Here is a 23,012-nt window from a genome sequence, read left to right on the forward strand (position 1 = left end):
AATTCTGAGGTGCTATGACTCCTTGTTGAAATCACCTGACAGGTGGGGATGTTGCTCAGTCTAGAGTGTAATTTTCTGGCAGGAGACCCCCAGCTGAGTCCCAGCAGCCTCATCTCGGCTCTTCAGAGCTTGCTGCAGTATAACTTTCATAGACATGGGTTGTTCTCATTCTGACTTGGAGCTGTGGTTGCTTATTGTTTTGTTTTGTTTTTACTCCTTGGGGGTCCTTCTCTCATTCTTCTGTCACAGCTTCACATATTTCTTCCCCTAGAGCTGTTTGTCAAGAAAAGTCTGGAATTGCTCTCTTTCCTGGTCTCTGAGATCAAATCCAAATTTGGCAATGTTTAAAAGGGAAATGTGACAGACCCTACATGTCAAACTGGGGTCAGGGATGGGGTCAGTTTAATGAGTTTCCCTCCAGCCAGATATGCATCAGTTGGAGAAATGTGGAGCCTGTTATCTTCCTGTACAAGTACTGGAAAAATATACGATGTGAAGACTTTCAGTCAGGAAGTGTGAGCAGATTAGGTACATAGGCAGAAGTGGTGAGCTGCTGTGCCTCAAACAGTGGAAATGAAGGAGCAGTAGGGGAATAGGAATGAATAGGAATGACTAGGGCCTATATTCCTTCATGAAAAACCCAAGGGATTTGCAGAGGGAGAGTGGGAAATGTGGATGGAAAGACCTAAGGCTTTTTCTGGCTTGTAGAGTTATGTACGGAAATTAAATGAGAGAAAACATAATTTATGCTTGAGCCGTTGAGGGAAAACAAGGATACAAGATAGTGCTGGATGACACTGCAGGTTGCAGAACAGGTGGTAAGAATAAATAACTGGATAGAAATTTGCAGGACTGAGATCTCCTGGTCGAGGTTGGTTTGGGGAATTCAGAGCCATGATGAGTAAGGTCAGTGGCAACCATGAGTTTAGGTTCAAGATAAAGGGTTTGCAGTAGACAAAGGCAGGTTGGATTAAAGCCTGTGTGACAGAGTTGGTGCTGGAGTTATGCAGCAATCGTGAAAACCCATAATAGTAAGCCTAGAGTAGCATGGGGAGATAAACACAGCAAGCTGTGATGTACTGAGGATCATATTCAGGGGAGACTGGAAAAAATTTAAAAAAAAAAAAAAAATAGACTACAGAGTCTACTGGTCTGAAAGGCTGGAAAAATGTGGAGAGATTGGAAATTCAGATTGAGTGCAATTCTTTGATAGGATTTCTGAGTGCAAGGAAAGAAACACCTATAATTACTGCCTGCAAATTTTTGTATTATTTAAAAAGACAAAAAAAAAGGTTAGATTCTTTTAGCAGAAGCTAGGGTGATACACTTGCTTAAACCTCTTTTTTTCCTGGGGGAGAGGATGGAGAGACTAACATATAGGCTTACTCATAATTGTGCTGCACCATATATTATATCTGTCCAGTCAGAGAATGGAAAGAGAACCTTCATCTCATTTGACATTTGACCAAGCAAAAGTGACCACTACAACTTCAGGATTGACATTTCACAACAGAAACTCTTCGTGACCAGCTAATAGAGCAGAGGGCCTCCTGAAAATATCAGTATTAACCTCAAAGAAGTACAAAATGCAATGTGTATGTGGTCAATGTAAAGCAGATAGAAATCACCCTGTTTGTGAATTTGCTACTAACTGTAATAAAAATGCCTTTAGCTGCGAAAGAGTGGAATTTCTTTTCTCTCTTGGTTTCCTTTCACTTTTGCTAATCAATTTTAATTCTTGTGAAGCATTGCTTGCTCTTAGTGTCACAGTTGTGTGTGGCCACTGTGTGCTATTTGTAGGTCTTTGATTTTGTGATGTTGAACGGCTTCAGTGTGGAGGCTGAAACTGGAAGTGTTGGAATTCACGTTGCAGCTGAAGCATCAGGCATAAAATGCAGAACAGTATGCCTAGGAAAGACCATTTACAAGGTTAAGATAATGCTTTTCAGTGCTGTTGTCAGCAGAGAGGTATCAGGCTGAAAGGAACAGGAAAATGTTAGATGGGTTAGGAATGCTGGTAGCTTATAAGCAGGAAACAATTGTCATTTATTGGAACCGAGTTAGATGTGATGCTGCAAGTCTCTGAATGCAGATATCAGGGGAGGTATAAGGGAGCTTTCTAGGACAGGGTCATGAAACTGGGAAAGGGCAGGAGGACATTTCCAGTATGGACACCAACAGAGTAATGTAGCTTTTTTTGCCCTCTCCAGTTTCTGCACCCACTCAGGCCTGGGGCTATTTCCTTTACGTGGACTGAGTCCTTGCTGTTGATGGCCCTTCTAGCTGAGACTGCCAGTAGGGTGGCATCCCTCTTCACCTAGACAGAAGTGATCACTGGATGCCACTTGGTTCACAACCATTTGATTCCTCTGTACTGTCCATGCCTCTAGCCTATGAACAGTCCCTGGAGGTCTGATTGCTGCTTGTAGCCCTACATCCCCACAACTCTGCCATGCTTCCTATGCTAATGCCCCCTCCTCCCCCTATTACCTTCAGACTCCTTAAATCCTCACATGTACTCAAGTTTGTGAGGTTATATGCCGATGTCAAGAAAAAGAACTGGTCTTCCTATCCACTACTACCATCTCTTGCCCCTCTCTTCTCCATCTGGTGCTAGGGTAGAGCTTGTTCATTCAGCTAGTTCTGGCACAAAACTGAACTGGTATGGGAGTGAGAGAGCTGTGCCCATGTTGGATGTGTCTTCCTTTGCGGGTGAGGGGCATCTGAAGCAGGCACCCTTTCCTCCTTTTATTAGACTGCTCTCATTTATTACACCATCTGTTTTCCCAGTGCCAGAGATGATGCTGGGGATATGTGACTTGGGGCACTCAGGCAGAAACTGGCCTGCACAAGGCCAGCCATGTGTTTGCCTCCTAGCAATGCAGCGGTCAGCAGCAAATTCTTTGCCGCCGCCTCCTCTCAGTATGGGAGAGAGCAAGCGTGGGCCTGGGTGTGTAGGAGACACAAAGAGATAAAATATGTGAAGGAGCAGGGGGAGGCACGGGAGGGACGTGGACTGGGGGTACATACGTATCAGCTAGAGAGAACTGTGGGAAGGAAGGACAGACAGACAGATGGGCAGAGTAGGGGAGAAGGCAAAAGGAATGGATTGTCAGGAGGGTAAGAAAGAAGAACTGGGAGGGAGACAAAGAAATGGGCTGGCTGGGGACAGTGAGAGCAAGGCTGAGAAGGAAGGGCAGGCAGGCAGAGTTGTCTGATATGTAGTGGGGAAAGAGAGAGGTGGATTGTCTGTGGGAGAGAGATGTGTGTCAGCCAGGTACTATGGTAATAGGTAACTGGATAACCAGAGATGGAGATGAAGCGACTGCTTGTGTGTGTGTCTGTGTTTGTATATGCCTGTGTAGGGGAGAGCTGAGTGAATGACAGGGAGGGAGAACAGCCATAAGGAGAGAGGAAAGAGATAAAGCCGAGCTATAAGAAAGAGCAAAAGAGCAAATCTAGAGATAAAATGTGGGAAGAAGAGAGATGTGGGAAGGCAAAGCAGCCCTCAGAGTGCAAATAAGAGTGGAGATATGGTGGGAGAGAGGAGGGAAGCTCTTAGGAGAAGGGAAACTAACAGTGCTAGTACTAGTATTCGGGGCTGAGGTTCTCTTACTGGGACCTGAGAGAGGATAGAGAGCAGAAATACAAGCATGACTACGTAAGACTAAAAAGAAGCATTTTCTTATACACAGGGCTTACTGCCAATGCACAGAGACCCAGTGGACCTGGGAATGTAAATGCCACTGTTCTAGTGCAGGGTTTTTCCTGCTTGCTGAACTGCAATGTACCTGAGCATCTGCAACCTGTGGACTGCCTATTTCCAGTGCTTGACTGCTAGGAGCTGTTTATGATGGCAGGTCAGACATTTATTTATAATTTTATTCTCCTTCCTCTTGCCTTTTTTCCTCACAGTGTATTCTCAATGGAAAAAGAGACATGAAAAAAAAAAACAGTGCCCAAATTTATAGGCACTTTCTTGGTTCTTCTGCCTCATGTCATAGACACTAACTTTGCTTTGCTGCCTGACTCAGCCAGCACCCTTCTCTTTGACCATTTCTTTTCTGTCCCTTGCTGTGTCTTTTTCGTCTCCTTATTTATGTCTTCCTTCAACTTTCTGCCATTTTCATGTTATACTCTTCCCTCTAACTTCATTTGTTATGTTCTAGGCTTCTAGGTTATGTGCCTCCCCTTGTTGTTTCTGCTTATTCCTTCTAGTTGCCCTGTTCCATTTCTTTTGCTCCTTTTAATCTCTTCCTGATTCCTCCATCTCCTCCTGTCTGTGCCTGTCTGCTGGCTTTCTCTCACTCTCTGTCTGTCTCTTTTGAACTGGGTTGTGAATTCTGTCGGCATCAGAGTGGGATGAACTGTAAAACTGAGGTTCCCAGAGGGCCAGGTTGTGATCATTTTATTTTTACAATGTCCTTGGATGTATAAAGGTGTTTGTTTGAGGGGGAGGAGCAGTGCATGTGCTCCATGTGGGAGAATAGAGGGGAGTGCAGGCCAGAACGAATGAAGCTTGAAACTAATATAGGTCAGTTGCAGAGAAAGTCCCAGTGGTCTGTGAAGCAGAGAAGTGATTTGACACTTCAGACTGGCTACTGGAAAGATGGCAACTGAGCAATTTTATCCAAATGACGCAAGCAACCTGGAAAAGTGTCCTGTGAAAGAGTGCAGGAGTGGTGAGCATGGGAGAGTGCCAAGCCCTGCACAGGCCCTGCTTCTCTACAGTCACCTCCTTAATGCAGAGAATAACCAACCTGAAATTCCATATTCCTGCCTCTGAGCAGTCTTCTGCTATGTGCATCCATCTGACCCCTGCATGGAATGGGGAACATGGTGGAGATACGCCTCACCGTGCCCTCTTCCAGACCTGCTCACCAGGTCAGAGCTGGCAACAACAGAGCAAAGAGATTAGTGGAGAACCAAGAAAGGCTGTACCCCCAAACCCTTGGAGATGTGTGGCCAACCTCTGCCGAGGTTGGTGCCGCAAAGAAGCCTCACACCACCAGCAGAGATGTCACCAAGGCTCTGAGCCTGGCCTGGTTAAGCTGGAAGAACCAAGTGCTCTCCCTGGCACTGCTGGGAGTTGATTTGCTCTGCGTAAGAGTCCTCACTTGCCATGATTTTCCACAGACTGTAAACACTGCTCTCAGACCTTTCCTAGAAAATTTTACAAGTGGCTACTAGCTGCAGTGAATGATTGAAAGTGGCAAAACCTGATGAGTAACTTCTGATTTCATTTCTATTAAAAAATTTTTGTTGATATGAGAGTCATCTGTTAAGATGACATTTAGATATCAAAACAGACATCCAGATTTTCGGAGTCATTTGGAGCCTCTTCATCTCTGTAAAATCAATGTGAGATACTGGCTGCTCAGCATAACTGAAAATCAGGGCAGTTCTTCAATGTCTAAACATGGACTTAAAAGCCTAGATACACATGTGTTTTGCTTTCTTTTTAAAATAGGCCCCCATTCCCAAGAAAAGGAATGTCACCTCTCTACAGCTTCTGTTCACATACATTTTTCTGTGCATCGTCATAACACTGTGGTCCAGCATCTGACTGTCTTAACTCAGTGTGTTTAACCTAATTCCTGTATGGGAATTCACTCTCTGGATCCTAAACAATTATAGAAGTAATACAAAACCAAATCCTAGGAATTAATTTGATGGCTCTGTGTCCACAGTACACCTGCTGGCTTTCAATGAAACATTATCTAAAGTACATGTACCTTTCACGAGATGTCTCCCTGACAATAAAATGCTACAAAAAGAAATCCTCCCCATTTTAAAATTAGTTGCCTGTTATCACTGATGTCAGTGGAACCCTGTGATTATGAATTTTCTAAGATCCCCTACTTGTGGAGCTCTCAATTACGTGCTGGGATACATGTTTCCCTTGATTTGTCCCTCTGAAAAGTCAGAGGGATGATATGATCTATCCCAGAGGCTAACCATTTTTCTTAATTTGCTTGGGATGTTCTTTCAAGAGTCTTTTTTAAATTCTGGTTTTTGTTTTTTCATTGAACATCAGAGAAATTAGAAGTGTTCCTTCCATCATACCCTAAGCTATGTCACAGAAGAAGAACTAAGGATGCCCTAAAGATGACAATTGATTGTATAGCTCCTTTGCAGAAGGATTACCTGTGTAATTACCTTCAGATGTAGAAGAGCAAGTTTGTCCCATACAGAAAGCCTCAGCAATGCTTCTGTGGCTGTTGGGGACCAGAGGCAAAAGCTGTGTTCAGACTGAGCTGTGGCTTTAAATGAAAATGCTGAATAGATGAGGCTGCATAGGATGCTCTTTGTCCTCATCTGCGCCCTTTAGGCTGGTCTGATATCAGAGAACATTGATCAAGGTCAACACGAAGCATCCTCACTGTAGGCCTCACCTTTCCTCCAGCATTTATCACTGTGCTGATATTTCCAGGAAGCTTCCAAAAACCTTCAATTCAGAAAAAAAGAAACCCAACAACTTCTCTTTCTCACCTTATTCTTTACTGTTTTCTGATTACTGCTATGTTTACATGAAAACAGGCTTTTTTCTTCTTTAAGAGTCAAACCGCAGCTGCTGCGTATTTCCTCACTGGAATTTTCTATACCTATTTGTCAAGAAATGATGGCTTTTTTAACCCATGGATTCTGAGCAATAGAGACCATCCCTGATTATGAGAGGTGGGTCTGGTGTGAGTTCTGGTGATAGCTAATTGATGGATGGACAATGGATTTATTATGAACAAGACCAAGATATTTGTGCCCATATTTTGTGTAGTTCCAGTGAGACACATTGCTCTATGATCTATTCTGAAGACCTTTTCCCTTGTGTCTTGACTTTAAGCAGATTCTGCTATATTCTTTTCACTAACTTTTTGTGAGGAGTGTGTGACTCAGCTCGGGTTTTTTTCTCCTCTTATTTGTATCCTTTCACTCTGCTTTTCAGGCATTTGTTTATTCAGGTATCAAGGCTCTGTACCTCTTTGCCCTGTTTCCTGGAATATGCTTCCAGAACTGGAAGTATATGGATATCTGTGAGAACTGTGTATGCCTGAATTTGCATATGGATGGAAAAACAAAATAAAACAAAACAAAGATTTAGGTGAAGAATCTGAGCATACAACAACAGAGCAGGAATGGCGTATGAATAATCAGGCCTTACACTGGATTTCTATGGGACATAGTTTATCAGGGAGTAAAGGTGTGTAGAGGAATGCATATTTTTTTTACACACAAGATGGGCCAGCACGAAGGTAGACTCGAATTATTCGTTAAGTGCAGAATAGTGTACACTCTGGAGTGGAGAATTATGAGGGACAGCATCTGAGTGAAGAGGATAGTGTCTTTAGTTTAACACGGGCAAATACATGGAATAGACATTCTGATGAGGTGGGGAGTTTTCCCACAACTAATTGTCTGTTTTAGTCATATTCAGTAAGTTTGCATGTATATGCATATATATATCCTCACTGAAGATACTTTACCAAATACTGTAATTCCAGCTAGAGTGACTGGTTAGCAGCCTGCCCTCTGTTACAGTTAATGGGTTGCAGGCATTGATTTTTTGTTTCTATTCCTATTGATTAGGAGGCTGCTGTCCACACAAACCTCAGCACAGCATGGAAAGGGAAAGAGAGCCAAAACAGTTCTCATCCCAGCAATTCATCATGGCAGAAATGTCATGCTAGCAGTCCCAGTCTTCTCTCACTATCCCTTTCAAATAGAGAAGGACACCTTTCCTTTTTGAATAATTCAATGCATAAGGCACATGAGGTTACCATTCAGTGGAAAAAAACAATGTGTGAGACAAGGGAATCTTGCACTGGAAGCACAGTTGCTTTAGTTTCAAGACTCAATGTGCAACATTGGACAGCCATTGATATTCAGTTCATTTATGACAACACTCAGATCTCACTAATATCAGTGCATAGACTTTGGCTTTGGTGGGGTTTGTGATCTCAATGCCTCAGTGCCTCCACAAAGTTATTCAAGTGTTACATTATAAGAGTATTTTATGGATAAATGTTTTTTTTTTTTTTTTTTTTTTTGCAAAGTATTTGTCTTAGACAAGGATATATGTGGAGGGAGCTACATACTACATCCTTATACTCTCACACTTGGTCCACCTGTATCTAACGTATTTTTATTATGCACTCTTGGGATAGCCCCAGCATCACTTTTGCAGAGAGACTTCCTCAGTTTACTTGTGATACCTCTGTACCGTGTCTCCTTTTTTTTCCCCCGTCTGATCATAGTGTTATGCTAGAGATGAATTTCATATAAGTATTCAAATATTTGGTGTTTACACTGTCTTTTATGTTGATCCTCAACTTGAAAGACCTGAAGTTAAGGAGAGAGGACCACTGAGGATTTGTACATCTGTATTTATCTCTCTATCATCTCCACATGTAATTCTTGGACAAAACACAAATTTTCTTCTTTCTTCAGTTTGCTAGTTTGTTAAATTGGTCTAAGAATGCCACCATCATGCAGATATGATGTAAATAATGTTTCTTGCATATTTTGGGTCCCCCAGCTTTAGATGCCAGTGATGACTGCTCTGATCTCCTTCTCTGCTTGTCTAAACACATGGATATGGGGTTTTTTTCAACCTTCTCCAGTGAAACTTTTTAAATATTAATTCCTTTTCTGGATCAGATCTCACTTCTATCTTTCTGCCCCATTGGTTTTCAGTTTTCTAATCATCACTCTAACCCCAATTTATTTTTTCCTAACATCTCCTCTGCTGTTGCAGCTGTCTATTAACACCTCTGCTCTGCCTGCAAATACAACTGCATCAACTCCATCTCTTTTACATCTCATTACAGCAGCTCCTTCTGAGATGGCCTGCCCAGTATGAAGATTCCTCAGTACCAAATTGCTGTCTGATTTTATCCTGAGCCCAAAATCTCCACTGCAGCACTCGATCCAGAGGCACTCTATTCACTTCCATTACCATCCCATGGAGTTGCTTCCGACTTCATGCCCTTCATCTCCCTTCTTTATCATTCTTGTGCCCCTTTCTTTCCTACAGCACTGCCCCTTCTCTCCACAAATAGCAGCACTCTTGGTTTGCCATTGGAAGCAGACTTCCTGCGGCTCCTTGTCTCATCAGCTTCTCATTTCAAGTAATTTAAAATGTAATTTAAAATCTCTCTATTTCCTCCAGACTATTAATTTCTCTCTCCTTACTCCTCTATAGATGTCATTCTGTGTTGCGCTATTCGGTAAGATGCGACTGTTGTAAAATTCTGCCACAGTGTTTTTAGTCTGTAGTCTTGTTTTGTATTATCATTTTTAACGATTCTTTGTAGGAAAGATGAAATCTCAGCACAGCATCTAGCCACAGCACAAGCAGTCACACAGGACATTCTGGCATTTGCATTGCTTTTGTTCCGTTCTTCTCCAGCAGCATTTAGAACAACTGTAGAGGGATTATTGCGAATGGTTTAAGAGGATATAAGTAGGGTAGCAGGAAGAGAATTATTTCTGAAAATTGGGAAGTGTGAGGCAGGAAGTCACCTTTAGTCCTGATCCTGAGACATAATGAACCATCACAGGACCCACTGCTCTTAGCCAGAGATTAAAAGACTCATTGTTCTGCAGGCCTGGCCTTCTTATACTGGCAGTTTCTTTGGGGAGAATGTGTCCCTATCTTGTTGCTGGAGTCATTTGAAATCAAACTTGCAAAATCTGTAGAAATACATAATAAAGGCAACAGTTACAGATTAGTTTGAGGGCCTCTGTTTTGGCCCAGCTTCTGCTTCATCCTCTGAAATTATCTGAATTAGTCAAATGTAAAGATAAGTAATCCAGCAGTTCCAGCAGTATTTTTCTAATTACAGATGAAATCTGTGAATTCTCTCTGTGTTGGGATGCCTTGCAAGTCCCAGTCTACAACTTCCACAGCGGCTGTTCACTCACTCTACTTGTCACGCTCTACTCAGTTACCAACAGAAGCTACCAAAAAGACAGCTCCCATTTGTGCAGCCCCACAGACCCTGATCTGAAGGAGCCTTCCAGTTTGTCACAGTGAAATAAACACTTAACAGCATGGGGTGCCCAGGGGAGCCCTCAGTGAAAATATACCTTCTCTCCCTATCCTCTTTGAATGACCCTGCTGTTTGGGCACAGGTGAGGTTCTTGTAAGGCCTGAGTCCCTTCTGCTTCCACTCACTCCAGCCAGGATGCTTTGTGATATTACTGGGAGAGCTGTATTGCACTATTTTGAGAGCACAGAGTAATTGAGGAGCCTACTTTGCTTGGAGAGATTTCCAGTGTGGCTTTCCCTTCCATGTATTCAGTTGATGCCTGATGGATTTTAGTGCCAACACAGTCTGCTGAAATTTTTCCTCTTCAGTCTTCTAGGTTTCTGGCTGAAATTTTCTGCTTTCCTTTGAATAATAGAACCTCAGTGGTGGGATGGAGAGTAGTACCACCAACACAAAAATAAATGGCTCAGAACCATCAGAATGGCACATTCATCCCTTATCCTTTCTTCTTTCAGCAGAAAGCATTCAGGAGTGGAGGAGAAGTCCTAGGGTGTTCTTGTGTAGCTTCCCCAGCTAAAAGCCTTAGAGGACCTCCTCCTCATCTCAAGCTACCTCTGTAGAGCTGTAATCTCCTTCCATTTTAGGGGGACTCTGTATCTCTTCACCCTTCATTTGAACCAAGGCCAGCAGTTTAGAGAGCCTGCCCTCAGTTACCATGCTCACCACTATTCCACCAAGCTGAAATACATAGCCCACAAGGGCCATCTCCTCCCTTGCCCATCCTCAGCTGTTTGGCAGCTCCATGAGTGCAGAGAAAAACAACAACAACAGCAACAACAAAACCCCAAACAACAACAACAACAAAAGCAGAAACAAACAAACATAAAAACATTTTCCAAGAGAAGAAGGCCAGGACCCCCCCCAGATGAGGCTAGGAACTGTGGTTGTCCCCCAGCAATGTATTAGTGGGCTCACCCTGCACTGTCACCTGCCTCATCCCCCATCTCTTCTGCCTCCCCAGGACCTGCTGGTAACAATCTGCATACGGCTGATGCCACACACCATCCGTGCTTGCTGGTAAAGTCCCGTCATGTACTCAGCTCCCTGCTGAACAGAGGAAATGCTCAGCTGCCCTTTGTGCCCCCTCCTCTCCTGCTGCTTTCCATAGAGTCCTTCATGTTCAACAGTCCTGGGGGAGATTGTCCTGGAACCCAGATTGTACCCAGAGAAGGACAATGGAGGAGATAAATGGAGTTATGAAATTACAGTGTGGCTGAAGCCCTCCAACTGGTTCAACTACCCGGCACCCCCTCCCCTCAGCCCCTTAATTCCCCTAGAAGAGCAGTGAACCTAATGCAGCCCTTCTGCTCTCTTACACCGAACAATGAATCTGATCAGAGTGAAACAAAATCGGAAGCATCATGAATTAGATGATTTCTTTTCTTTATGATTGCTGCATTAATGAGCAGCTACATGTATAGAACGAGGAGGTGACTAATGTAATTAACCTGATGTAATGATACTGCTGAGGAAGGGAGAGACAGTTATGACATACTAAGATGTTAGCATTGCACAATTTTATATACATTCTCGGTACTATCAGGTTGTGTCTGACACAAAAACTTAAGCGCTGATAGATTTCAGTCTGCATCCATTCACTTCATGGATCTTTCTGTGGAAAATGAAGATTGAAATGTGGGATACTTTCCAGGGCTGGGGGAGAGGAATTCAGTTTGGTGGTCCCTTTCCTTAGCAAAATTACAAGAAATAACAAGTAATAACAAGAAATCGACCTTTCTTGTGAAGAATCTTCCCAAAATGTCTGCTGCTTGAAGCAAGCTATGGGATTTCACAGAAAGCTACGAAGAGAAAGTCAAAATGCAGGGATTCACGCAACATTGGTCAGGGGGAGACAGAGGGACGGAAAACGAGCAACACCAAAACATATGCAACTTGCAGCAAAGCTGAGAAGAGTGAGAAGCAAGCACTTAAAAATAATAACGACAACAAAAATAAGAGAAATAAATGCTTATTTTTAAATTACCCTTCCAAGTTACATGTCACCCGTCTCCTGGGGAGAGAAAACGGCTGCCTGAAGTTTTGTGCGGGTCTAACTGCAGCGTGTGCGGGTTGTGCTTGCCGCCCTGGGCACGTATGGCGGGGATGCGAGGGCCGCTGAGCCGGGGGGCGGAGGGGGGTGCGGGTGGGGGCGAAAGGCTGAAAGGCAGAAAGAGGGAGAGTCCCAGCTACGCCTTCCCCCGGGCTCCGGCAGCCGGGGGGAGCAACCCAGCCTGGGGCTGGCAGCGGCGGGGTAGGCACAGGGAGGGGGGAGGCTACCCCCTCCGCCCCTCCCTGCCTGCCTGCCTGCCTGCCCGCGCAGAGCGAAGGAGGGCGGCTGCCGCCCGCGGATGCTGGGGCGCGGGCAGGGCGGGCGGCGCGGGCGGCGCGGGCAGGGGAGCTGTCCTTCAGCACCGCGGGCCGCGGAGCGCCGCTCCGGCACTGCCGCCCGGGGAGCTGTCCTTCAGCACCGGGGGACCGGGAGCGCTCCTCCCGCGCCGCGGACCGGGGAGCTGTCCTTCAGCACCGCGGGCCGCCGCCGCCGCGGGGGAGCTGTCCAGCGCCTCGCCGCCGCCTTGATGCAGTAGCGGGGCCCAGGAGTCGCCGGGGGCCGCCGCGGGGCAGGGGGTGCCGCAGCTGACGCCGCTCCGTGCCCCCAGCCCAGGAGAGCGCCGCGCCTGTCCCCCTCCTCCCCCAGGAGCCCCCCTCTCTCCTCGCCCACCTCCGCCGGGAGCGAGCGCCGCGGCTGTGCGGAAAAGCCATGGGAGGCAAGACCTCGGCACCTGTTCAGCTGAAATCAAGGGCTTACAGTATACTGGGCAGTCTGGCTTGGTGGTAGGAGCGAACGAAAGGAAGGAGAAGCGAGCAAGAAAAAGTGAGAGAGGATTGGAGCGACTGCCGCTGCCGGGGGAAAAAAAAATAAAAACCCAAGGAAGATAACTGGGAAGGAAAAGGATTTTCATGGCGCAGGCTGCAGAGCTAAGCAAGAAGACTGAAGGTTGCATCTCTGCTCTTACAGTCTCTAACTGTCTAGGTCCAGATAATGAGAGATTGTGTTGAGGATGCTGCTGCTGCTCCCCTGTTCACTGTGGAAGCCATCTCCAAATTAGCCATTACATATGGAAACTGGAGACCAGAATTTTAGAAAAAGGGATTAAGGCGTCTCGTTTTGGGGGGGGTCCTCTCTTTATTTGTTTTTTTTTTTTTCTTGGTTCTTTTGTCTCTCTTTTTTTTTTCTTTTTTCTTTTTCCTTTTTTTATATTTCAACCAGAACGTTTCCGATTTAAAAGGCAAGCCTGTTCCCGTGTGGTCTTTCTAATTTACACTCTTTTCCGTGGGCTTTCTTACCTCTCTTTTTTGATATCTATCTCTCTATATATACCCATTATATTATTAGTCGGAATTATTATTCTTTTATTTTATTAAACACACGCACCCCAAGAATCAGAAGGCGGTTGGGTATTTGTATAATGAAGAATTATGGGGCTCTTTGACAGAGGTGTTCAGATGCTTTTAACCACCGTTGGTGCTTTCGCTGCCTTCAGCCTGATGACCATAGCTGTGGGGACCGACTACTGGCTTTACTCCAGAGGGGTTTGCAAGACTAAAACTGTCAGTGAGAACGAAACCAGCAAAAAGAACGAGGAAGTCATGACCCATTCTGGATTATGGAGAACCTGCTGCCTGGAAGGTATTTGATTCTGGATCTCCACCCCCCGCACCCCCCTTACTTTCCTCTCCCCCTATCCCATACCCCCCCCTCCCCCCCCCCTCCCACTACTCCCAGTAAATCCCTTCACATTCCACCATTTTCTAACTTCATTCCTTCCACCACAACTGAGAGTGGTGGGCTTAGTTACGTGGGGCACGGAGGCAAGAAGACAAGAAAATTATTCTTTGCACCTTTGCGTTCCCTTTTTCCCTTCCTCAGCCTCTGCCCTACACTCTCCCCAGAATTTTACTCCCCCCCTTCTGACGGGAATAATATGTGTCTTACAAAAACACCAAGACACCCTTTCAGAAAGCAACTACGTGGTCTACCTGCCTTCAGATTGTTTGTATTGCCTGGGAAAGCAATGCCAAAATGCTGTGTTATTGCTGTGCTCCGTCTGCAACCACAGAGTGAAATAATTTGTCTCTTTGCAAATGGCTTATTTGCAAAGACTAACTGGGAGTGAGGGGCAATGTGGGGAGGAGGTGACTGCAAAGCAATTCAGATGCAATTATTGGTTCCCTTTAGAAAGGAAAAAAGAGAGAATGTGAAATAACCCTGCTATGTCCAAAATATGGTAAATCTGGTGATTCCAGTCCTCTCGAGCAGAGTTCAGAGCATTTCATAATGTCTGTGAGCAACCACATCTTACTGGGCTGGGTGCAGGGGGGGTCTATTTGGCACCTGATTGGTTTGTTTTGGGGCTGGAATCTTTCCCCCACTTGTTTGTTATTGGGGTAGATTTTTGTTTGGGGGCTTTTCTTTAAGGCTTATGGTAGAAGCTAAAAATAAACAAGTGTCTGTATAGAAAAATCAGCCTAAGTCTTATGTGGTGAAACTGCACAGCAACTCAGTGACATGTCTGATGGCAGAAAAGCCACTGCCGCAGCCAACTTCTGGAATCAGACGTTCCTAAGGGAGGGGGAGAGAAGCGAGGGGCCAGCGGTTCACTTTTAAATATGTGTTGCTCAGTCCTGCTGTTGGCATACATATGGGCTGGGGAGGTGGACTGCAGCTGGTGCTGGAGGAGTAGGGGCTACCAATGTAAATGCGTGGTTTTCTGTTATGCACGTAGTGAGAAGGAGGGAGCGAGAGCAAGGCAGCGCACATTGCAGCCTGGTATCAAAATGCTGCTTATGAATCAGCCCCCAGCCAGAGAGTGGGCTACGGGGGCTGATGGGTGCCTGCGGATAACGCCTGGGTCTGCTAGTGCCCCCCAGAGCTGGGTGTGCCTGGAGCTCCCTGATGGGCAAGAGGGGAAGCAGGTACCGCAGGAGCGATTTTCTGAGAGTGCACTGGGAGATGCAAGGCAGGGGGAGGGGGAATAAACTGTGTATGTCCTAATGTCTCCCACCAAAGCAAGCTAAAGCTGCTGTTTAGAAATGGTTGTGTCCGGGAAGAAGAGCAAATTTCCCCCCCGTTCTTGGTGCAAACGGTTGAGTGATGGCTGGACATGTTTTGAATAGCTAAGTGACTTCATTGAGCGATGGTCTATTTGACGCATACTGCATTTAGTGCCCTTTGTCAACCCAAACTGCTGCCTTTTAACATATCCTGCAGAGGAGCTCTATGCTGAATACTATATGCTGTCTCCACTCCAGAAAATCAATAGCAGTAAATTAATGGGGGATGTTTTAAACACACTCACTCGCGCACATGCACGCATTTCCTCCAAATAGATAAATATATGGAGATATATATTAATAAAGAATGAAAAGCCTTTCGCACAGCTATTCATTACAACAGGGTAGAGAGACATCTCCTTAATTAAAAATTAATGAGAGAGGAGGCAAAAAAAAAAAAAAAAAAAAAAAAAAAAAAAAAAAAAAAGCAAGCCCAAAAGCAAAGCCATGTGAGGAGGGAGGCAGGCTGCAGGGAGAACTCTCCTCATGAGCTGTGTCCCCGAGCCAGAGGGCAGAGGGAGGCTGGGGAGGAGATAAGAGGTGTGAGGACCCTGGCCAGTAGTGGCAGTGAATTCAGATTATGTCCATGTGCCCATACAGCCAGATCCAGAGGGACACGATCAGAGGAGGAGGAGGAAGGGGTGGGTGAGGTTTGTTGGAGTGGAAGACCTCAAGGCTCCTTCTCATTTACATCCAACAGGACCCCATAGGGACTGTGGAGAAGTAGTTGCGTGATAAGGGAAAGTGTCAGGATGCTCCCTATCAAGGGTTCCAAAGTGCTCCCAGCCCCTCCCAGTGCCATCTTGGTCCCCTGCCCATGCTCTCATGCAAAATCAGACTGCAACCCTACACAAGAGCTGGGAAAGGTAGCAAGACAGATGGGATTCTCTTTTGTCCCCACCACAAATGGAAGAGCCTGGTTGACTCCCTAAAACTGCTGGATGTGGGGCAGAAGTTGTAAGAGAGGCTGGAAGGTTCTAGGAACTGCCTGGGAGCAAGCCCTGCTCTGACCCTCACCAGCCTGAGGACACAGGTTGTCCCAAAACTTTGGGGTGAGCTAGGTAACAGGAGTTCCATGGCCATACACTGAGCACTGACATGGGCATGGCTGTGCCTCATGGCTGAGGATGCCTCTGACTGGCTCCCCTCATCCCAAGTCTGCATGGGCTGGTGGCTGTCACTCCTTAATCCCAGAATGGCACAGCCAAATACCCCCAATAGACACACATGAGAGGGCCACTGGGCAACCCCCAGATGCCATATCTGATAAGCCAGAAGGTTGTCTTCCTTCTCAGCATAAGGAATCAGAAAGATGCCTCTGATTCACTTGATCTCCCAAGTGAGAGTCGCAATCTGGGTGGAGAAGGGTGCTGCAGAGGCTCCTTGCCCCCATGGTGCATGGGTTAGACGGGTTTGGGAAGGGAAAGAGTTGCTCCCAAGGAGGCTCTGGAAATGGCCAAACCCTTGGAATCTGCTCACACCCTGCTCACAGTGTGGCAAAAATACCTGGAGAAGAGTGTGGGACAGAAATGGTGCAGGCCCATAGGGTTTTGAGAGTCAGCGAAGAGGAGGGCAAAGGAATATCAATGAGAAAATAATCAAAGAAGGAGCCAAAACAATCTTCTGCTAACAATAGGAAGGCTCTGATGAGGTTGACTTCACTTTGGGGGACATAAGGGAATGCTAGCACTAGCCAGCACTGTAGGCTGTCAGAAATGGTGAACTCTTCATATTCCAATGCTGTGGTAAATTGTATTTCTTTATCTTGGCCAAGATATCCAATAGCAAAAAGGAACGTGGAGGCTCAGCCTGTACGCACAGATATGCTGCAACCAGTAAGCGAGTTCCCCTTGAACAATTTGATTCCTGGGCTTTTAGGACAATTTGGTTCCTGGGCTTTTAGGATTTTACGGTTCCTGTCTGTCCAGTCATTCAGCATTCTCAGTCAGTATCTTCACAGCTTCGTGTTGCTTCAAACAGCAGTGTCATTTTGGGCGTTCAGCTTCTGTTGGGATCCCTCCCCTCTCTTTCCTGCATCCTACAGGGAGCCCCTGTTCAACAGTGGGTCTGGAGCAGAAAGGTGATGGTGGTTCCCATTACTGCAGACCATGCTTCCTATTCTTTTCCTAGTCTTCCTTCAGATATTTCTCTCTAAGGCTTTGGAGTGCTTAAATGTGTACCTGAGCTGCTCAAAAATCTTTGCTCTACAAGAAAAATGGCAGAACCTACCTCAGCCCTCTGACCACGTATATATGGAGTGTAAATGTACGTCTGGCAGCTGAGACCCATGAGCTCATGGCACACAGAGGTGCATGCACCTCTTACAACTTTGAAATGGCTGCAGAGCTTCCAGCCTAATTCCTGCTTGGCACCAAATGCTTTTAAAACACTTTTTATTATGAGTGATGCCTTGTCTAATTCTTTCATTAGCTCCTGTAGATCTCCTACAGGATCTCAAAAAGTGAATGACGAAGCCTTATCAGGGTCTTATGAAGCAAGTAAATGAAATGTATTTTATATCTGTAGGTTATTGGTTTTGTCATGTTGTCGTTATTATTAGGAAAGGGATAGATACAGGAGGCTTTTATACTGAGAAGGAAGAGATTGGAGTACAGGGCAGGCAGGTATGAGTGATGCGCATGGGGTTAGACATCCCTGTAGATCTTACTGGTGTGAAGGCGAATAATTGAATGGATGTTGATGCAGAAAATAATTCCTGCCTAGAGACCCTTCCCAAGGAAAATTAATGAGCTGATCTGTTCCCTTTCCAGTTTGTTATATCTGAGCAGCGGATGAGAGTTAAGTGCAATTTTGGTGTTTGCAGAAACGAAAAGCTGACAGCAAGGCAAGGCAAGGCAGGGCACAGGCGCTGGACGCAGTCCTGGTGCTGCGTCTCTTCCCCACACTGCTTCTTTCACTGCCGTGTGCTGATGGGCCACTTCTTTCCCTTCACATGATCTTATGAGCATTTCTTCCTTGTCTTCTCATCTATCTTTCACCCTTCGTTTTCCTCATCCCTAGTTCTACCCTGCAGAGCTGCCCGCTGTCTTATTTCTATGGATCCACAAAGCTGGTGGGGTCCTTTCCCCTGTTTCTGTCCTACACCAGAAGATTTCTGAGGAAGCAGTGTAAATAGCAGTAGATTGAATGAGAATCCCCACGGTCGGTGGTGCAGGAGCATCCCAGAGCACAGCCCAGAGATGCAGGAGGCAGAGGTTCAGTGCCGCACTGCCTGCTGCTGGCATTGCCTCTGCCAGGCAGAGGGAGGATGCAGAGCTGCACGGGCCTGGTGTGAAGAGGGAGGCAAAGGATTTCCAGAAGTGGGGTGCAGGTGGTGAGGGGGAGGCACATGGGATCCCAGGCATGGGTGGGTTTAGTTCTCACAGGGCTTAAATTCACACACCACTGGGATTAAATTCACACTGAGAGCTGGGGATTCAATGGGCTGAGACCTGCAAGCTCACTTCATTTCAGATTTGACAAGGAAATGCTGTTCCTTGCCAGCCAGCTGCTAGAACTGACTTATAAATTGTGTTTAAATTCTAGATCTCTCTACTGACAGAGAAAGAGGAATGGGTTAATATTGTCCTGAAATGCACCAGAAATTGCCTTGCTGAAGAGAGTGAGAGAGAAATGCAGTGGGAGGGACATGAAGATGCAGTGTGGCAGCAGTAATGTATAAAGAAATTACACAGAGATAGAACAAATGTCTCCTTGCCAGGGAGACCAGGAGCTATTCCTATCCCACGATTCCATGTTAACCCATCCCTTTCTCACCCGAGCCCCTCCACTCTGTCTCGCTCAGCTGCGGTTCGGTGCAACCTCATTGGGAATTCATGGGAGGAGGGCCGCCGGGGCTCGCCAGCAGCATCTCCATATTTATTTCCTTTAAGGGCAGCAGCGAGGAGGTTGCCGAGGGGAACAGGGAACATTTCAGGCTCTCAGCTGGCTCTGCCCCTTGCCCCTGTTTTAAGAGCAAGATTCCCAATCAAGAATACCCTCTTGATCCCAGGGGGGAGTCCTCGCCACCACATTCTGCACTGCTTCCCCCCTTCACATCGCCCCATTTCTGTGGATGCACTGCTGCTTTCCTGGGCACCACAGTCTCCCCTTTGAGAGGGGCTTTCTGGGAGGATCAGGGTGTGCTGCCTGACGAGGCGTCACCAGCAGGGCTCCCAGCCCCAGGGCTGCAGCAGCCCAACAGGGAAATGCAGAGTGCAGGATGGGTCAGGAGTGCAGGGAGCAGACTGCAAGCACAATGCACCCCAAAGTTATTTTTCCCTAGCCTGCGTGACCCCAGCTCACTCCTCACCCTCCATCTTTGACTCATTCTATCCATCTCCATTTTAATTTGTTCTCGTTTCCCTCCCCTGTTTTTCCTCTTTATTTTTCTCTTTCATCTTCACGTCTCTTCTACGCTCTCTCAGAAGCAGCTTCCCCTTCATTATTCCTCCCTGATTCTCTCCAAGTTCTCCAAGGCCCATCCCCCTTTGCTCTTTCCTCTGTTACATTAGCTTGCCCTTGCTTTCCTCTGTCCCCTTTGCTCCTGCCATCTCATCTGTCTGTCCTCTTTCCTTTTCTCTCTGCCGTCACATCACCCTGGCTGCCCCCATCTCACATTCTCTCAGCCCAGAGACCCTATCCTTTCAAAGCTCCTTTCCAAGGCAGCCCCGTGGGGTAGATGTCCCCCTCCTCTTTCTCTGCCCAGTCTCCCCCCCGCCTCTAAGCAGCCTATGACACTGGTTGCTGTTGCTGCCTTCTCTCACCCACAGGGCACTACGGCTCCCTCTGCCCCCTCCTACCCCCTTGTGCTCTCCTCATTGCTCGTTGCCTGTGGTCAAGCCGACATCCCTTCACTTTAAAGCCTCCAACCTCCGTGGCCGGAGGGTTCACTGGCAGCGCAGCTGATGAGCTGGCTCATCTGCATGCAGCCAGCAACTGGGCTGGAAGGAGCTCCCGGCAGCCCTAAATACCCTCCCTGGCAGCCCTCAGACATGAATCAGGCCAGGCTCCAATGGGAAAATCGGGGTCTCTGCAGCCATCACCCTGGGGCTGTTGCTGTGCACTACAGGGAGCGTCTCAGCAAACAGCGGTCCTTTTCAAGCTGCTTACAGAGAGAGGATCCTCTCTGAGATCCTCAGGACCACCACGGAGGGGTGAGGAGAATGGGGCCAGGGTCTTCAGTGGGTCTCAGTCGTCAGATCGGAGAGTACCATCAGCTGATGGAAAAAGAAGGGCTGTAGGGCTTGCAGGGCTCTAAATGAAACACAGCAGATCCTCAGTTCCCTGAAAAATGTATATTGCTACTCTGTGGCTCAGGGCAGTGCATGGCTGTAGACAGAAAACTCACCAGCAGCAAATCCCCTAGCACTAGGAGTAGAACAGTGTGGATAACAAAGCACAAGGAGTCATCTGGGAAATAAGGTAAAGCCATAGGAGGGTTCATAAAAGGTGGACAGGGATAAGGAGGAGTAAGGAAGACCACACGTATGAGGACAGCCTGAAGGACTTAGATGTGTTTGCCTGGAAAAGGAGGTGAATGAGTGGGAAAGCAATTGGATTGTGTTGAATAATGAATGGGCAAGAGAAGATGGATCAGTAGCTCTTGATTTCCCCATTTTGTAACACACAGACAAGAGGACCTGACGTGAGTCACCGGAGACCCAGTTAAAGCTTTCTCATTTGATGCGTATCAGGGCTGTGGAGTTTATTGCCACCGGAGCTCCCGTGGCCAAGATTTTAACAACATTTAGCAAGCAAGTGGGCATTTACAACAGAGTTCACTAAAATTAAGCGTCCTCATAATGGATATGAACAGCGTTTTGGGTGTTTCGTAATTCAGCAATTAAGCTAGGCTCCATAAAAACTAGGATAACATTTCACAAGGGCAGTCTATCCCCTATCTGACTGCCATGTGCTTCTTGCCTCTTCCCTGAAACATTTGTCAGGGATTAAACGGAGCTCAGATTTACTTAGTCTGGCATTTCTTTTGTTTCTAGATGTTCTGCCATGCAATTGCAACATAAGATGCAAACTAGGCCTGCATTTCTGCCAGTGTCAATGACTGCCCTAATTTGAGAAATTAACTGTGAGTTTTGGTATTTCTATCATATTTTGTTAGAAAGGATCTGGGATAGAGAGCAATTAAGAGCATACAGAATTAAGTGGAGTCCTTTTTCTTCACACCCCAGGGTATAAAGTAAGTAGTTAGCGATGAAGGTGCTATATAAGTGCAAAGAATTATTATTGTTGATATCCCTGCTTCCCAGAAAGCAGTAGGCTTTGGGTCTCTTTGATGCTATCATGACTAAATTAGAAATGAGGTTGTCTCTTTTCTCTTGCATCTGTGGCAGCGATTACTGAACTGGCATCTGATGACGTACAACACTGTAGTGTTCCTATGCACGAGGGATGAAGGTCTGATTCTCACCTCCTTTGCACTGGTGCAATCTCGGTGACTTGGAAGAAGCTGTGCTGCTTTCACGGTCCATGAAGGCAAGAGGGAAATCAGGCTGAGGAAGGGCTGTGCATGCTTTAAACAGCTGCGTCCCTCGAGGTCACCCTGTGCCCTGCTTCCACAACGCCGTACCCCACAAAGCAAGGGCTCAGTTTGCCTTCAGTGCGTGGGATGCCCATTTTTGCCAGCTGTTCCTCCAGTCCAGCAGTACCTTTCTAAAAACTATTTCAATTTTCACCATCTGTCACCCTCTCTAGATAAGTTCAAGTTGGCATCCCTCACTGTGGGACAAAATCCTCTTATGGGCTCCCCACCTGTGCTTGGTGGAAGTGTGAAATGGTAGAGGAGACCATGCATCCCCTGATATTCATCTTCCTTCTTTCTTCTGCGTTTCTGTCTTTCATGAGATCTCTGTCATTTGTTGACAGCTTTCTGTCTCCCAGCCCCATTTATCCCCTTCGTGCTACAGAAAATCTCCTCTATAAAATTCCAAACTACACAGAGTTTTCATAACAAGCCCTGCAGGACAGGTGAAATCCACTTCTGTTTCTGCGGCACAGGCTGCTGGAGTTTTTATACCAGCTTCCTATCAAACCTATAACTCCCCAGAGAAGTATATGGACTTTATCCTGGATCTCCTGTTCCCCCAGAGCATATACTTCTACCTGTTAGCCTAGAAAAACAGAAAATGAGGATGGTATACAAAAACTTGAGACTGCAGTACCATGCTATCCGTGCATAGGAATTCCTCTGGTGTGTGTTTTTGCTAGAAGCGGAACAACTATAAATTTCTGATTTAGCTTGTTGTATAAAGTATACATTCTGTCAAATAAAGAATAACACTATCCACCTCCATCCCCTGGATTTCTTCCTATTTCTCAGTTTTCATTCTCTCCATGAACATGATTTTTTTAGTGTGCTTTATTTTTCTCCTCCCACTGCTTCATAACTGCATTTCATTCTTAAATTTGCCATCGCTCAGGGAAGTTCCCTCTTCCTTCAGGTCCTGTTTATACCACCAGTGTAGCTGCAGTGTGATGGATCTCACTTGAACACTGAATATTTCCCAGGTTTATGGTCATGTTCATTCAGTGTCATAGACCAGGCACTGTCAATCACACAGCTTTTCATCCAACCCTATTCGCTGACTCCTGCAACCTGTCCATTGCAAATAGCACATTTCTGAGAACCTGTTCCTGGAGATTCACTCCCTCCTGAAAATGCTGCTTAGAGCTTTACTTTCTTGTTTTCATTTTGTTCTTTGCTCATTCCATCAGTCCCCTTCGGAATTGATTGCTTCTACTTTTCTTCCTTTTTTCTTCACTTACTCTCTCAGATCTGCCATCTTCTCTTCTCTTCTCTTCTCTTCTCTTCTCTTCTCTTCTCTTCTCTTC

The 23,012-nt window shown here is 46.2% G+C and overlaps 1 protein-coding gene across 1 annotated transcript in view; it reads left to right on the plus strand.

Moving 5' to 3' along the window:
• Positions 1-13,526: 13,526 nt before the first annotated feature.
• Positions 13,527-23,012, plus strand: part of CACNG2 (calcium voltage-gated channel auxiliary subunit gamma 2) — a 46,481-nt gene continuing 36,995 nt past the window's right edge. Inside the window, exon 1 of the mRNA XM_042837922.1 lies at positions 13,527-13,737. Coding sequence (XP_042693856.1) covers positions 13,527-13,737 — 211 coding nt within the window. The remainder of the gene's footprint in view (positions 13,738-23,012) is intronic.

Source organism: Centrocercus urophasianus, unplaced genomic scaffold (genome assembly GCF_019232065.1).
Source record: "Centrocercus urophasianus isolate 14NV4802_14NV808 unplaced genomic scaffold, USGS_Curo_1.0 seq_73, whole genome shotgun sequence".
Taxonomy (NCBI): domain Eukaryota; kingdom Metazoa; phylum Chordata; class Aves; order Galliformes; family Phasianidae; genus Centrocercus; species Centrocercus urophasianus.